The sequence below is a fragment of the Balaenoptera ricei genome, chromosome 13, assembly GCF_028023285.1.
Source record: "Balaenoptera ricei isolate mBalRic1 chromosome 13, mBalRic1.hap2, whole genome shotgun sequence".
Lineage (NCBI taxonomy): Eukaryota > Metazoa > Chordata > Mammalia > Artiodactyla > Balaenopteridae > Balaenoptera > Balaenoptera ricei.
The window spans coordinates 55865030-55883094 of record NC_082651.1 but is presented as its reverse complement, the minus strand read 5'-3'; the positions used below and the strand labels follow the sequence as shown (position 1 = coordinate 55883094).

Sequence of the window (18065 nt, the reverse complement as noted above, 5' to 3'; positions counted from 1 at the left end):
TAGAGACATGAATATCATGTTCTCCCATGATGCTTTTAGTTCTTGGCATCATTTTTATGTGTCTTTGCTTGTCTCACCAGCTGTCTTTCATAGTCCATGTATTACAGTGAAAATGTTTTATCTTAAAAAACCCCCACCTTATCTTATAATAAAAAATGTCTCAGAAAAGCAATTAGCTTGTTAATCCTGTCTCTTGGCACAGTTACCAAATAACTGGAAGGTATTGAGTATTGAGTACTCATGTTATATCCGCTTCCAAGTTCTACTTACTGTATTTATTTATGTAGTTTTTTACATCTTTACTGGAGTATAATTGCTTTATAATGTTGTGTTCGTTTCTGCTGTACAACATAGTGAATCAGCTCTATGTATACATATATCCCCATATCCCCTCCCTGTTGAGTCTCCCTCCCACCCTTCCTATCCCACCCCTCTAGGTCATCACGAAGCATCAAGCTGATCTCCCTGTTCTACTTACTTTAAAATCTTTAAATATGTTAGTAGGTTTATAGTTATCTTCAGTATGTACTACAAATTATTGATATTACTGGCACTTATTCCTCCAATACAAAAAATTATAGCTTTATAGTAATTGTTCTGAAAATATAAGGTCACTTAACAGTTTTTGCCTGCAAGCAAAAGTTTGAAAGCCAATTACATTGTTAGTAAGGGATTTTAGTGCACTGTTTATTTGGCTTGTATGGCAACCTTGTATTACATTTTACTGTAGTTCTAATCTTTAGACAAGAATTATATCTTTTTGTAGCTATAGTACCAAACAGCAGGAGCTTGGTATTTGTTGAAATGTCATTATTCACAAGAACTGTAGTTCAAGCTCCTTGAGGACAGAGACCACATTTATTGTTCTCGCCCAGTGCCTAGCACAATGTAGGCACTGAACCAATGCATGCTGAGTGAATGAATATGAGAAAGACCCAAGTATTATTGCCACTAGCTCATTTTGGTGAACCTAGTGTAAATAACTTAATATTTCTTATAATATTCTAATTGGTCTGTGTCTGATTACTGCCAGAAGTTAAAGTGCATTTTGCTGATCAGTCAGCACAATCTTTGACAAGAAAGCTGGAAATGTTGCCTGAAAGTTCCTCCCTCCCACAAAAAGACCTGAAGATTCCTGGCTTTGAACATGCAAACATTGAGGGACCAATAGCAGTAAGTAAAAAATATTACTTTTTAAGAACTATGAGCAAAATGATAAAGTACTAGGAACAAACAATGTAAACTGCCATGCACACTTGGCTTTTGTTGCGGTCTTGAACTCAAACTTCTAATTTAATCAGTCAGTGGGTATCTGTGCCACTTATGCAGACTTTATTTTAAATAGTTCCTTCTCTTATTTGACCCAGAATTTATCAACACTTGGAACAGAAGAGCTCCGGCAACGAGAACACTATCTGAAGCAGAAGAGAGATAAGTTGATGTCCATGAGAAAGGATATGAGGACTAAGCACATACAAAATTCGGAGCAGAAAGGAAAACCTGCTGGGGAGGTAGAGGTATGGCTAGCTCTAGTATGTGAAAATTTGCAAATCTACGGGTAGGATTCTCAAAGTCAGCATATGTGCTCTTGTAGATCTATTCATATTAACCTCCCTGTTAGTGTAGCACCTGCTAATAAGTCTTTTCTAGGCAGTGAGATGGTTGTGATAGGAGGATTTTGTGAAGTACAAATGATAGCAGTTTTATGATTCTTTACTTGCCCTGCTCTGAGCACTGAAGGGTCAGCCGTCTGTTTTACCTGAGCCTTTTGAAATATTTTATCATAGAGCAGCATCAGTACCCTAGCCACCACCTCTAAAAGGCTTCCCCAAGAGATTTTTACAAAGAAGAGATTTAGGGAACTCAGTCCACGTGTGGCTTTTTTTAAAAATTTACTGAATGTTCTAATATTTGTTCAAGGCAGTATGTTAGGAATTTTAGAAAATGAACCCATCTTATACTACTGTAGCCAATTTTTTTTCTTTTATTTTTTTTTAAGGAAATGACAGAGAAACCAGAAATGACAGCAGAGGAGAAGCAAACATTACTAAAGAGGAGATTGCTTGCAGAGAAACTTAAAGAAGAAGTTATTAATAAGTAATTTTAAGAACAATTTAGCAAAGCAGTAGTTCAAAATTTCTTAAAAATAAATTATTTAATCCTTAAACAGAGCCTGTTAGTTTCAAATACTTGTGTTTGTAAATGCAAATATAACCTTATTGTTACTATTTTATTACACATTTGAGGTAAAGGGTGGCGGGGAAGGCAGTTACTTATGCTGACCAGTTCAATACAAATTTCTGAATAATGTTCTCTCATGGAGAGAAGGTATAGAAAGCTAACAGTGCATTCATTCATTCATTGTTTGTGCTAAGCATTGTGTTGCATGCTAAGGATACACTAGCCTAGTAGATCAACAGGGTCCCTGCTTTCATGGGGCCAGTGAAGAGCCAAGTGTTTGTTAGAAGGGAAAAGGGCAGTGTTTTTATCATAAACAGGGTCCTGCAGCTGTCAGTATGGCTAGCATACAGACAGAATGAGGGGAGAGAGTTAGCACATGGAATTGGAGATAGGTGGGGTGCTGATTTGCAAGGCTTGTAGGGAATGTGAGGGTTTTAAACATTTCATAGTGGCAGTTGGAAGTCACTGAAAAGCTTTAAAGCAGGGAAGTTTCATGATGAAAATGTTCATTTAAAAAAGATGTGTGGAGACTACTGGGTGAGTTAGAGTAGCTGTGGGTGAGCAGGTATAGGGTAATCAATCTATCTAATGAGAAGAGTGGTTCTCTGGGGCGGTGGTGGACAGATTTTAGCATCCCACATCGAGGCAGGCGCAAACAGGACTTCGAAAATAGATGTGGGGATGTTAAAAATACTCTTGTCGATTACTCTTTCTAGAAGAGTTACCATTAAAACAGATAAAGGAACAACTGCCTGAGCCCGTTGAGCGGAATTCTGCCATGGATGTAGGTCTTGTGTGTGTGAAGTGATCCCGGGTAGTGTTCTGTTGTCCATTTGCTAAAAAATAACCAGAAATAGTAGGAGAGAAACCTTCCTTTCAGAAGCTTCCTGTGTTGTGTCATCCCATAAGCACCCTCTTTTCTAGTTACGGGCCACTCCTAACTTACAATTCCATTTTATCTCCTTAAATCTATTGTTATAAGCTTTTTAAAAGGGATACCAAAATTGCGTTACTTCCAACTTTCAACGTGCAGAGAAAACTCAGCATCACTTTATATTTGTCACATTTTCATCACAGATGGACAAGTTGAAAAACTAGTGGTTAAAACACAGAAATTTGTTTCATGTAGCTTTTTATTAAAAATAGTTTTTATATTGCATACATGTTTACAGATATAATTTTAAGAGAACCTCAGGCATACAAATGTGGGCTCTGGCTTGCTTCACTGAGTGAAGATAAAGATAAAAATGTTGATCTGCCTGAGGGTAAGGGTAGTCATTTAAGACAGCAGCTAACGTGTAATCTTAAGTTAGTTATTCTTTCAAGGGATATTTTTAAGTCTTGTTCTCGTATCATCATTGTGGGTGAGCATCTGGACCACGAAAAGTGTTTTCCTGTAATTCAACAAAACATTCACATTTCTGCTGTAAGAAAAGTTTCCTATGATGATTTAAATGATTTAAAAGACTTGTGGCAGTTCTTCAGAAAGGAAAATTAAAGAAACTTCGTAAGATATATAAAGATAATACTTCCTACTGGAACTTAAAATAAAATTAATCAGGAAGAGTCAAGAGTAAATAGGGAAACGCTTTAGGGTTGGGCTTCTTAGATTCCAAGAGGAAATCTAGAGCTAAGAAGAGCTAAGAAGAGTGAAGGGGCTTGATAAAATTTGCTTGAAAGAAAATGTATTCATATGGTAACTTTGCTGATCTTAGTTTAAATCCTGAGTCACTTGCCTTTATGAGGTGGAAGGTCTTTTTCAATATATGTACCTTTAATCAAAGAGGTGATAATAGCCCGATGCTGTGATGCTTTGGTGCTGGGACTTTATGTGTCCAAGGCACACCTTCTATGTGCAGTTGACCCTTGTTTGTTTAGAATTCTTTCATTCAGATTGGTGTGACACAGTGATCTATAATAAATATCTATGGATAACTTACTGGCTTTAAAAAGATATTGTAAAATGGACACATCTCAAAATGGAGTTTACTTATATTTACAACAAACCAAACAAAAGCAACAAACATAGAATTACAGGGTCACATTTTAATTCCTGAATTTTACAGGTCAGCATTAATATCACCACATGTATACAAATGGTGTAAAACAAGTACAGTGGTATTTTTAATACAAAATAAACATCTGTTTTATGGAAAAACTATACTTCATATCTACACAGACAGCCCATCTTCCAAACAATAGCCAAAATTAAAATTAACTACAAAATCTCCAAAACAGGGGAAACTGCTTCAGTTTAAGCTATTCCAGGAAAAATGGACCCGTAACACATTACAAGGGTGATCTGAAGACTGTAGCTGGAATTACTATTTTTAGTTTTTTGGTTTTTTTCTTCCCAATGCATTAAATTGTAGTTTGGGGGATGTTTTTCTCACTTCAGCATCTCAGATCATAGATGAGCAAACTAACATTAAAATATTTACAGTTAACTTGCTGTTCTAAAAATAAAACCTCTTAACTGTTTGCCTCAGTTTATTATTTTAAATTCATTTACGTACATGGAATGTGCTTTTATTCTTAAAAAAAAAAAAAAGCAGCTTTCATATTACACCCTTGTTAGTTCTTGGAAAAGCTTCATGTGCTGCATACTCTGACACTGAAGTAACTTCTTGGATCAAAATGGCCTGTAGATATTAAATGCCACTTAATTCAGCACTATTCTTTGTATGTTAGTCTTTATAAATTACACTTTAAAACTTGCTTGCAGCTCTGGAGAGAGACAACTTTATTAACAAAGCAGAAAGTGACTTCAAAGTATCTTCCACAAAAGATTGTACTGGTAGGCAGTTGAAAACATTCTGTTCAATCCACTCCCATTTCTAGAGAAAATCATTTTGGAATACTACTGTACTGATTCTTGGCATCTGTTATCTCTAAAAGTGCTGATTTTAAAGTTATATTAACAAAACTGTCCATTTTGAATCCAGCTTGTTTGTTTTCATCAAAATACACACTGAAAGTTCCTGGTGTAGAAAACTCAACATGTGCTGTAATACAGGGTGTATTTCCCTCTACCTACCAGTAAGGCTGAATTTCTGTTGTATCTTCAAAGAAATGGTCCCAACAGCTTAACTTCATTATTTATGATAGTTGAACTTGTTTTCCATAAAAATTTCTTTTAAAAAGAGGCAACTGATTAAAAGAACAACATGGCCAGCACCATTATACAAGTAATGTTATTATTGGGTTTGCAACTGAAGTTTTATTAACTGTTTCTAAATCAGAAACCCTCCTGGAGCAACCCTGCATTAATATTATTTTATCAACTTTGTCCCTCCCCTAAACCGTCCCACAACCTGAGAGTTTCCTTGCTGAGAAGCTATCTCCCAGGTTCTGGTTACTAACTTTTTTTTTTGACAGCTTGAAAGGCAAACCCCTTAATTACTAGCAAGCGATCAAGTTCCTGGGAAGCCTGTTTTTTTTACAGAACTAAACTCTCCTAGCTGATATACTGAGTGTCTTTTGCTATTCCTTGTATATTTATAAGTTCAAGTGAGAAAGCTTTCTGATTCAGATTTTCAGCTCATTGAACAGTTGCAGCATTTTTGTACAACCACATGCTGAGGGTCCCCAGTAAATATTTTATGAGCCAAGACGAGGTCTTTTCCTGGGAGATGTTTCTTCTTCTTCATCTTCCTCTTCATCATCTGGATAATCCACTAAACCAACCAAACTTCCCTATTGAAGAATAAAAAAAAAATTTAACATATGTAACTTAAAAAAAAAAAGCTTATTAGTACAAATGTTGTCACTTTTAAAGGTATTAGAAATCATTTTTCTAAACTAACCACATATATCTGAAACATATATTTGAATTTGATAAAGGAACTGCTTTAAATTATGAACAATTAGTAATAAGTACAACTGGTGGTATTCTTAGTTACCCTCAACTTTTTTATTTGGCTCTTGAGATTTTTAATGATACCTCATAATTCAACTCAGCAAAATTTCACTGTGGAAAAATATCTCCAAACAGTAGGACTCACAAAGAATCATGACATTTGGAGCTAGAAGGACCTTGGAGATGAACTGGTTCATTTCTCTAACCTTAAACTAGAGATGATAGCCAGCCAGTGACAAAAAGTCACCTTTTAGTCTCTGTTCCTCATGTATATATTTCATCACTAAGTACACATCATTGTTTTTTGTTCTGCTTTTTGAAGAATAATTTTAAATGGCTGACGATAATAAACACATGAAATGGTTCCTAAAAACTAATGACTAAAAAATTTAGGGCTTTCTCTCTCTACCCAGAAGAAAAGGATCAGATATTTCAGGTGTTTGGCCTTTTATAAGTAATGGACCCCTTTGCAAATCCTATTAAAGCTCTGGACATTACCCAGACAATTATATGTCCTCAGGTCTGCATTAATTCCATGAAATCTGTACACATACCTTACAGGTTAAGAGAGCTACTGTAAACACTGCATCTAGTTCAAACCCTTAAGACCTCTAGGGGATAAGCAAATACAATTGAAATGAGTCATATTTCAAACCTAAGTAGATTCATACCTAAAGAATCCAGGCATCTGGCATTAACACTTTACCAGAATATAACTGAAACACTAATATTAATCAGCAAAGGGCTCTGAGCAGCTAGAAACAGTTATCAGAAAGTCTGTGAACCAAATAAAACTTATAGTTAAGTGAGAATCTTTCTGCTTCTTTCTCAGCTTAACACACAAATTTTAAGTTTGATAAGCAAGAAGTAGTGTGGCTAAATTTAAAGCAAAACGTAAAGCACTTGGCACAGTGCTTGGTTATGTAGTTACTAGTCAGTAATTGCTATTAGCTACTATTACTGTTATCATTATTATTTGTTATTTGGTTTCTAAGCCAAACAAGTTGGACGAAAGGACGTAAAAGACATAATTACAGCATAAAAAAAGGCACCAGTCTGATATTCACACAGCAAATTAAGGAAAGTTTTAATTTTGCTTTTAATCCTATATATCATAATGTACAAACATTTCAGTTCCAAATGGTTAACATTTAAAATAATTTTTGGCATAAGATCAATAAATACTCTGACACTCGGCTACACAATTTAATTTTCAATTTTATCTCTATTATCTATACATATATACACCATAAACAAACTCATATTTAAAAAATCATGTTTACCATACAAAGAATAAAAATACAAAACATGAAATATTGGAAGTAAAAGGAACTATAAATCCACAGATGCACACTGTGAAGAATTTGATAGGTTCCAGACTTAAACTATAAATGTATTGTTTTTAAACAAATATCAGCCTTCAATGTTAGTACACAAAGTTCTATTTCATTCTTTTAAACTCTAGTATTCCATGGTATGGATACACCACCAAAGTTAAATTCCTTGTTGGACGTTTAGATTGCTTTCCCAGGCATTATATTCTCTTTAAAATTTTTTGTTTCTGACAATATATCAACAAAGACAAAAAAGGAAAGGAGAAAACAGCAGATGAAAGCTGTTAAGGCATTTCTGGAAAAAGAAACCAGAGGCAAAATAACTCAGTTTTAATGGAGAACGAAGTCAAGAAAGAAGGGTTTGCAGGGGGATATAGAAATGAGACGCAAACTGATTTGTCTTAACCGCAGAAAACACTAGGAAGTAAGGGTACCAAAATACTGGGGAAAGCAGGGAAGATAGTTAACAGTCGAGTCAGTGAAACAGACAACTGAGTCCTCAATTCTACAATTCGTTCCCCTACCACACGCCTACCCCCACTAGGAGATTCCGGCTCCTCTACCACCAACAACCATAAAGGAAAAGCGACAGAAAGGCTCTGCACTTCAGGACTTCAGGCACAGTAAAGGGCAGGGGAAAGGTGCCAGGGTGAAACAGAGTAAATTCTGCATGCCGAGCAGAGACACGCCCACCTCCATTCTAAGCTTTCTTTCCCAACCAGGCTCTCAACACCAGCAGGTGAGCTTATACTCACCAGGTGTAGCAGACTAGCTATGCCTGTAAGAGCTAGGTGGCTCCACAGGGAAAAAAACCCCAAACCATTAACACTCCCTAAAAAGAGCAGGGCATTTGCTCTAGTCTTTTATATGAAGTCCACACCAGTAGGCCCTTCTCATTGTTTTTAACTGCCTTATTTTAAAAATTGAGACATAATTCACATACCGTAAAGTTCACCCCTGTGCAGTGTACAGTTCAGTGGTTTTAGTATATTCCCAAAGTTGTGTGACCATTACCACTAATTCCAGAGTGTTTTCGTCAACAACCACCCCCCCAAACCCCTACCCATTAGTCACTTCCCATTCCTCCCTCCTTCCCAGCTCCTGGCAATCACAAATCTACTTTGTTTCTAAAGATTTGCTTATTTTGGACCAGTTCTTATAAACGGAAGCATACAGTATGTGGCCTTTTGTGTTTGGCTTATTTCACTTAGCATAATGTTTTCGGGTTCATCTATGTCGTAGCATGTGTCAGTACTTCATTCCTTTTCCTTTTTACGGCAAAATAATATTCATTGTTATGGATATATCACATTTTGTTTATCTGCTCATCAGATGATGGACGTTTGGGTTGTTCCCACTTTTGGGCTATTATGAATAATGCTGCTATTAATATTCATGTACAAGTTTTAGTGTGGACATATATTTTCAGTTCTCTTGAGTATATACCTAGGAGTGGAATTTAACTTTTTGGGGAACTGCCAGACTGTATTCTAATGCATTTGCACCATTTTATTGATACGTTCCCATCAACAATGTATGAGAGTTGCAATTTCTCACCAACACACGTTTTTGTCCATGTGTTTTATTATAGCTATTTTAGTGGGTGTGAAGTAGAATCTCACTGTGGTTCTGATTTGCATTTTCCTGACTAGTTTGCATTTTCCTGACTAATGATGCTGACCATTTTGTCATGTGCTTATATGGCCCATTTGTATATCTTCTTTGGAGAAATATCTTTTTAAATGCCCATTTTAAAACCAGGTTGCTGTGTTGTGCTGAAGAGTTCTTTATATATTCTGGATACCAGTCCCTTATCAGATATATTTTCTCCCATTCTGTGGACTGCCTTTTCACTGTATGATAGTGTCCTTTGAAGCAAAGAAGTTCTTAATTTTGATGAAGTCTGATTTATCTATTTTTTTCTTTTGTAACACTTGTGCTTTTTGTGTTATACTTAAGAAATCACTGCCTAGGGGAATTCCCTGGTGGTCCAGTGGTTAGGACTCTGTGCTTCCACTGCAGGGGGTACAGGTTCGATCCATGGCTGGGGAACTAAGATCCCACAAGCCGTGGGGTGAATAAAAACAAAAAGAAAAAAAAAAACACTGCATAATTTGAGGACATGAATATTTACGCCTGTAGTTTTTTCTAAGTGTTTTATCCTTTTAATTCTTATATTTAAATCTTTTGTCTACTTTAAGTTCTGTAACATGGTGAGGGGCAGGGTCCAACTTCATTCTTTTGAATGCAGATATCCAAGTTGTCCTAACACCATTTGTTGAAAAGATGATTCTTTACCTCAGTGAATTGTCTTGGCAGTCTTGTTGAAAAGTCTACCTTACTTTTTTTTGTTTGTTTGTTTGTTTGGTGCTGTGAGCCTAGCAGATGAATTTATTTTATATTTTTGCTGCATAAATAGATTAGCACCTCACTGAGGCACTTCTCCTCAAGGCTTTCTTTTTTTTTTTAACTTTTTATTTTTATTTTGTATTGGAGTATAGTTGATTAACAATGTTGATTAACAGGTGTATAGCAAAGTGATTCAGTTATACATATACATATGTATAACTGAGTTCCCTGTGCTATACCGTAGGTTCTTGTTGGTTATCCATTTTAAATACAGCAGTGTGCACATGTCAATCCCAAACTACCTTACTTTTTAATATGAAAGAAAATCCAAGCATCACCAGACACTTGAGAAACATTTCTAATATGAAAGAAGGGATCAAAACAAATGATATAACAATAACAAAAACCTATGAAGAAACAATGACTCTTTATGAACTAAAACTGACAAATTTTAAGTTAGGGAACTTAACATAATTCATCATATTAACAAATCTAAGGGGACAGAATTCAAGAATTATCCTTGACTCCAGTGGTCCCCAACCTTTTTGGCACTAGGGACCGGTTTTGTGGAAGACAACTTTTCCATGGTTTGGATGGGGGGGAGGGATGGTTCAGGCTGTAATGTGAGTGATGGGGAGCAGCAGATGAAGCTTTGCTTGCTCGCCTGCCACTCACCTTCAGCTATGCGGCCTGGTTCCTAACAGGCCTGGGGGTTGGGGACCCCTGCTCTACTCACTCAATGAAATAAAGAATACATAGATGGGATTTCCCAGGCAGTCCAGCAGTTAAGACTCCATGCTCCCAATGCACGGGGCTTGGATTTGATCCTCGGTCAGGGAACCAGATCCTGCATGCTGCAACTAAGAGCCTACATGCCGCAACTAAAGGTTCTGTATGCTGCAACTAAAAGATCCTGCATGCCGCAACAAAGATCCCGAGTGCCACAGCCAAATAAATTAAAAAAAAAAAAAAAAGAATACATAGATCTTCCTTAAACATGATTAAAAATTTTTAATCATCAGTAAAGGTGATAGTTTTTGTATCTTCTAATTTTTGATATCATGTAATTTTTATATAAACATGAGTAAAATTTCGTTTTAATCACCAGCAAAAGTGATAGCTTTTATATCTTCTAATTTTTATAGCTTTAATTTCTTTATCTCACCTAATTGCACTGGCCAATACCCCAGAACAATGGTTAAATAACAGCAGTGATAGTGGCATCCTGTCTTGTTCCTGACTTTGGTATGAATGCTTCTAATATTTCTTCCTTGAGGATAAAGCTAGCTTTTGGTATCAGCCATATATATCATGTTAAGAAATTATCCATTTATTCCTATTTTACTGAGCATTTATATGTGATAACACTTGTCAAAACTGTAAATGCACATTCTCTATAGAAATACACATGTATGTGAAATGTTGTATGTAAAAGGTCACATATGCATCCATACTTCGGAATTCTATGGAGGAAGTTCTTTTATGTCCTGATATGGAACGCTCATCCAGATAAGCTTGTCATGTGAAAAAGCAAGATGCAGTGTTTTCTTTTTCTGTGAATCTGTAGCAAAAGAAGTGTTTGTTTTAGCACCCGCTAATGGCTTCTCATTCTGATTTTGTAAGTATTTTTCTTCAAGGAAAATGTGCATATATTTTACAGCTCTACAGCTGAAGTAATAGTCTGTGTCTCTACAACATTCATATTTTAAAAAAATATCTTTTAATTGCACTAGTAGGGACTTCCCTGGTGGCGCAGTGGTTAAGGAATCCACCTGCCAATGCAGGGGACACGGGTTCGATCCCTGGTCCAGGAAGATCCCACATGCTGCAGAGCAACTAAGCCTGTGTGCCACAACTACTGAGCCTGCGCTCTAGAGCCCGTGAGCCACAACTACTGAGCCCATGTGCTGCAACTACTGAAGCCCGTGCGCTCTAGGGCCCTCGTGCCGCAACTACTGAGCCTACATGCTGCAACTACTGAAGCCCATGTGCTGCAACTACTGAAGCCCATGCACGTAGATAGCGCCCATGCTCTGCAACAAGAGAAGCCACTGCAATGAGAAGCCCGTGCACTGCAATGAAGAGTAGCCCCCACTCGCCACAACTAGAGAAAGACCACATGCAGCAACAAAGACCCAATGCAGCCAAAAATAATAAATTTCATTAGTAGCTACTGTTTTGCTGGGCTTGAAAACTATAAAATTTTCAAAGAATGTGATTTTTAAAAAATATATTAGAGCTTTAGGATGCCTCCCAAAGGAAAACAGACAAATTATCACCTGATCTATTTAATTTTAAGAACCAATCAATTCGACTGTAGCAATCAACAATGATGGTGACGAAAATTATAAGACGCTGATGAAAGAAACTGAAGACGACACAAACCGATGGAAAGATACACTGTGTTCTTTCCATAAAAGAATGAAAGAATCAATGTTGTTAAAATGACCATACCACCCAAGGCAAACTATAAATTCAGTGCATTCCCTATCAAATTACCAACAGCATTTTTCACAGAACTAGAACAAAAAATTTAAAAATTTGTATGGAAACACAAAAGACCCCAAATAGTCAAAGCAATACTGAGGAAGAAGAACGGGGATGGAGGAATCAGGCTCCTTGACTTTAGACTGTACTACAAAGCTAAGTCATCAAAACAGTATGGTACTGGCACAAAAAACAGACATATAGATGAATGGAACAAGATACAAAGCCCAGAAATAAACCCATGCACTTATGGTCAATTAATCTACGACAAAGGAGGCAAGAATATACAATGGAAAGACAGTCTCTTCAACAAGTGGTGCTGGGAAAACTGGACAGCTACATGTAAAAGAATGAAATTAGAACATTCTCTAACACCATATACAAAAATAAACTTGAAATGGATTAAAGATCTAAATGTAAACCAGATACTATAAAACTCCTAAAGGAAAACATAGGCAGAACAATCTTTGACATAAATTGTAGCAATATTTTTTTGGATCAGTCTCCTAAAGCAAAGGAAATAAAGGCAAAAATAAAAAAATGGGACCTAATTAAACTTAAAAACTTTTGCAAAGCAAAAACGAAAAGACAACTTACTGAATGGGAAAAAGATTTGCAAATGATAGGACCAATAAGGGGTTAATATCCAAAATATATAAACAGTTCAAACAACTCAACATCAAAGAAACAAACCCAATTAAAAAATGGGCAGAGGATCTAAACAGACACTTCTCCAAAGAAGACATACAGATGGCCAACAGGCACATGAAAAGATGCTCAACATCACTAATTATTATAGAAATGCAAATCAAAACTACAATGAGGTAACATCTGACACTGGTCAGAATGGCCATCATCAGAAAGTCTACATTATAATAAATGCTGGAGAGAATGTGGAGAAAAAGGAACCATCCTACAGTGTTGGTGGGAATGTAAATTGGTGCAGCCACTATGGAGAACAGTATGGAGGTTCCCTAAAAAACTAAAAATAGAACTACCATATGACCCAGCAATTCCACTACTGGGCATATACCCTGAGAAAACCATAATTCAAAAAGAGTCATGTACCACAATGTTCACTGCAGCACTATTTACAGTAGCCAGGACATGGAAGCAACCTAACTGTCCGTCGACAGATGACTGGATAAAGAACACGTGATAAATATACACAATGGAGTAATACTCGGCCATAAAAAAGAATGAAATAATGCCATCGGAGGCAACATGGATGGACCTAGAGATTATCATACTAAGTGAAGTAAGTCAGAAAGAGAAAAACAAACATCATGATATTGCTTGTAAGTGGAATCTACAACAAAAATGATACAAATGAACTTATTTATAAAACAGAAATAGACTAACAGACATAGAAAAGAAACTTATGGTTACCAAAGGGAAAAGAGGTGGGGGGGGGGAACGGATAAATTAGGAGTTTGGGATTAACAAATACACAATACTATATATAAAACAGATAACCAACAAGGACCTACTATATAGCACAGGGAACTATATTCAACATCTTGTAATAACCTATAATGGAAAAGGATCTAAAAAAAGAATCTATCTATCTTATCTAATCTATCTAATCTATCTAGCTCTGAATCACTTTGCTGGACACCTGAAAAGCAATGATGGTGAAAATGGCTAAAGGGCCATTGGTGATAAAGAACTTGCCTTCACTTAGAAATGTGGTCAGTTTGTTGAAAAAGGTTGAGAGCCAATATAACTAGTACTTTACTCTGTGAGCTCCTATCTTCCTTAATATCAAACTTTTGTGATAGTCTTGAGTGACTGAGCAATTAATTTGTTTTCCAAGAACAATCGCTATTTTTCTATCTGTTCCCCAAAAGATGTAGAACAAATGTATTCGGCAATCTGCTGTTAGTGTCAAAAAAGGTGAAATATGTGTTTGTGTTCGCACTTGATTTTGCTTGTTCATAAATAAAAAATTATCTGGAAGGACAGTAAATTAAAAACTCAGGGAAATAACCCAGAAAATAGAACAAAAAAATGAGTAATAGGAGAGAAAAATTATGAAAATTATAAGGCCCAATATCCAAACAATAAGCTATAGTGAAAGAGCATAAAATGTCCCAAAACTAAAGGTCATGGCTGTTTAGCTGAGAATGCCCCAAGTATGTCATCCTGAAATTTCAGAATACAGGGATAAAACCCCAAATGCTTCCAAGAAGAATCAAAGAAAATCACACACACACAATCAGGAATAAGAATGTCTCTGGATTTCTTGGCAGCAATAACTTCAAATTTTTGAAAGAAAATTACTTCTAATTTGGCTCTACATTCAGTTAAATTGTCAATCAAGTATGAGGATACAATAAAGACATCTTCATACATGCAAGGTCTCAAACTTTATCTCTCATGGAATTCTTTTCTCAGGAAACAGAGAGGGTATGCTCCAACAAAATGAGATGGAAAATCAAGAAAGAGAACAGAGACCTGAGATCCAGGGAACAATCAACATAAAAAAAGAAGAAAGGCAAAAGGAAGTATTAGGGTGATGGCAGAGGCAGCCTTAAGACATCAGCTGAGCAACAAGTCTGGAGAGGAACCAATCTAGGCTGGGACAAGATGGGAGACTGCAAGAGAGATGTCTCCAAGGGGGAGACTATGTGGAAACTAACCTGAGAGGTTATTTACTCTATAAAAAGAGAAAAGTTATAAAGAAAAACACAGTATAGAAAAAAAGCAGGGAAAAAAAAAAGAAAAAAGCAGGAAAAAAATTAATGAATAAAGAATATTTATGTTATTATAGCTATAATATTATCAAATATTGTCTTAACCAAAAATTGTGATACAGAGAGTAATAAGGGTGAGGATATGGTACGGAGTGGTAAAACAATATGGCAGTATTAGCATATTATTTAGAAATAGAAGAAAGAGCTAGAAGAGTTCCAAGCTTTCGCTGCGGAGAAGAAAAGAGGACTTTTTTTTTCAATATTTTTAATGCTATTTTTCTTTTAAATGTAAGTGCATATATTACATTGATTAAAAAAAAAAAAAAAAAAGAAAAGCTAGTATATATTGAGAATGTGCCAAATAGTGTTCTAAGCTCTGTACATTTATTAAATAATTAAACCTTCACAACAAACCTATAAAGGAGGTGCTGTCTTATCCCTGTTTAAAATGAGAAAACTAAGGCCCAGAGAGATTAAATAATTTACTCAAGGTCAAACACATAGAAAGAGGCACAGCCAAGATTTGAACCCAAGCAATATAACTCCACAGCAAATATTCTTAATATAGTGTCATAATATTACACTAAATTTGTCTTATCAAAAAATGAAAATTTAAAAATTCTTGTTCAATAACATAAACTGTGTTTCACAAACAGGAGAATCCTATTGAAAATGCTACTTCTGTGATCTTTAGTCAAGAGCCCACCTTGCTACAATACTGAAGAAAGATTCTACATTTTTGTAAAATAAATAAACTCAGACTTATATTCTGTGTTCAAAACAAGAAGCATCACTTCACTTAGGTTTTCTACTATGGCCTTCTCTTGGCCTTCTATCCTTATACTAACAGTTGTCCTTTATTTATGCCTTTTTATTTTAAGCCACTCCTTTTTGGGGAAAAGGACATATTACATATAATAATAATGTAAATGAAAGAAAAAAGTTTTATATAAAATGTAAACTTGTTTACATAAAAAAAGTAACCAATGGGAAATACATTTGCTATGTGAATGACAAAAAGGTTAATATTCTTAACCAAAGACTCACTCATATTAAAAAGACATAAACCAATTTTTAAAAAGGCAAGACTATGAACAATTAACAGAAGAGCAAAGTCAAAAGGCTAATATTCAACCTTACTAGTAACAAATGACACAACTGGGAACAAGATATATACTGTCTCCTCTACCTAACTGGTAAAGATTAAAAATCATTATAATAACAGTGCCAAAGCTGCAGTGAACCAAGCATACTCGTACAATGCTTACGGTAACATTAACTCGTATAGCCCTTCTGGAGAGGAATTTGACAATATGGGTGAGAACATTGTTCTACTCATCTATCCAAGAAAATAACTTAAAATGCAACAATGCCAGTAGTCAGTGGAATATCAGAATCAACTTATGTGCTCCAAAATATTGGTGGGGGGAGGGGATGCTTACAAATACTATGATACAGCTAAATCAAATGAAATTCTACAGTCCTCAACAATGTTTTAATAACAGAGAAAAATTCTCATAATGAATGAAAGCAGGATACAAAACTGTGCTTATACAGAGACTGTAATTATGTGTCAGATAAACCCATATACCTAAAGAAAAATCAATCAAATGTGAGCAGTCACGTTCTCTGATGATAATGTGTGCAACTTTTTTTCTTCTTTGAGATTATTTTTATTATCCAAATTTTCTTCAGGAAACATGAAATAATTCTACAGATGAAAAAAGCGAAGTTTGTGTGTAGAGCAGTTTCACATACCTTGGTGGCTGTTACTGATGTAGCCAGGTTTGTAGTTTTGGAAGAGGATCCATTAGAACTTGCTGGTGGTGTCTGAGCCACTACAGATTTACTGTTTGTACTGTTTGTTCCATTAGCAGCACTGGTGGAGTGGGAGAAAGTAAATTTGAAGCCACCAGAAGATGTCCTTTTGGGAAGGTTTTCCTTGTCTTCACTTTCCTTTGCTAAAGCAAATGTAAAAATTTGAATCTTTATCAGTAAATATTGCTAAGTCAAAGCATCTGAAAAGAACAATAATTTAAAAACTTATAAAACAGTGCCTTTGTTTTTTTGTAAGAGCTAAGAGGGTAGAGCATGATGTGTACAATGATAAGTCTTTATTAGCTGAAGTCTTAGAAATCTCAGGATTAGAAAGAAACTTCAGAATCATATAACAGATCAGCCACCGTATGCTAGAATTCTACACTGCTATATCTAGGACTCTTCCAAGGACTCTAGCTGTCTGACTCTTCCTTTCATTGTCTCTCTGCAGCTTCCACTCACTGACTCTACACTTCCATACTCATTGTGAAAACCTAATAATCTCTCCCACAAGTCAATAATATTCCAAATGCCTAAAGAAAATGATTAGGATCATGTTTATCAGTCATTTATTTCCTGAATATTCCAGGTTCCTTTATCTGTTTCCTTTATGACAAAGGTATCTACTATCCTTTAACATCTGGCTGCCACTATTTTTGATTATGTTTCTTAACTGGATGCTACTTCAACTATGGCCTCACTGCTTCTTTTGACAGTACTCAGGGCAGTGCCTGTAATGAGTAAAGGTAGAAGAATTTGGCTACCAAAAGGTACCTATTCCTTAGGACATTTTAATAGGCTATTGTGATCCCCAGGCTGAAATAAATAGAACTTATGGCAGTAATGAGTGGAAAATGAGTGAGGCTGGTAGCAACAGTTTCAAGGAAAATGTAATAAGTTAATGTAACACTAACTAATGAGAAATGCCTTTAGAAAATCACACACTGAAAATCACAAACTAGGGACCTCCCTGGTGGCACAGTGGTTAAGAATCCACCTGCCAATGCAGGGGACACGGGTTCGAGCCCTGGTCCGGGAAGATCCCACATGCCGCGGAGCAACTAAGCCCGTGTGCCACAACTACTGAGCCTGTGCTCTAGAGCCTGCGAACCACAACTACTGAGCCCACATGCCACAACTACTGAAGCCCATGCACCTAGAGCCCTTGCTCCACAACAAGAGAAGCCATCGCAGTGAGAAGCCCACACACCACAGCAAAGAGTAGCCCCCGCTCACCACATCTAGAGAGAGCCCACGCGCAGCAACGAAGACCCAACGCAGCCAAAAGTAAATAAATAAATAATTAAATATATTAAAAAAAAGGAAAGAAAATCACAAACT

General features: G+C 36.0%; 2 protein-coding genes across 3 annotated transcripts in view; one reads left to right on the top strand and one right to left on the bottom strand.

Moving 5' to 3' along the window:
* The window catches only part of CFAP36 (cilia and flagella associated protein 36), a 32614-nt gene extending 30447 nt beyond the window's left edge, over positions 1–2167 (top strand). The window contains exons 8-10 of the mRNA XM_059943304.1: positions 1034–1173; positions 1368–1517; positions 2000–2167. Coding sequence (XP_059799287.1) covers positions 1034–1173; positions 1368–1517; positions 2000–2101 — 392 coding nt within the window. The 3' untranslated portion in view covers positions 2102–2167. The remainder of the gene's footprint in view (positions 1–1033; positions 1174–1367; positions 1518–1999) is intronic.
* Positions 2168–4207: 2040 nt separating this feature from the next.
* PPP4R3B (protein phosphatase 4 regulatory subunit 3B) overlaps positions 4208–18065 on the bottom strand; it is a 67385-nt gene continuing 53527 nt past the window's right edge. For both annotated transcript variants that reach the window (XM_059943303.1, XM_059943302.1), the window contains exons 15-16: positions 16665–16867; positions 4208–5877 (exon numbers count right to left, since the gene is read on the bottom strand). In XM_059943303.1, coding sequence (XP_059799286.1) covers positions 5782–5877; positions 16665–16867 — 299 coding nt within the window. In that variant the 3' untranslated portion in view covers positions 4208–5781. The remainder of the gene's footprint in view (positions 5878–16664; positions 16868–18065) is intronic.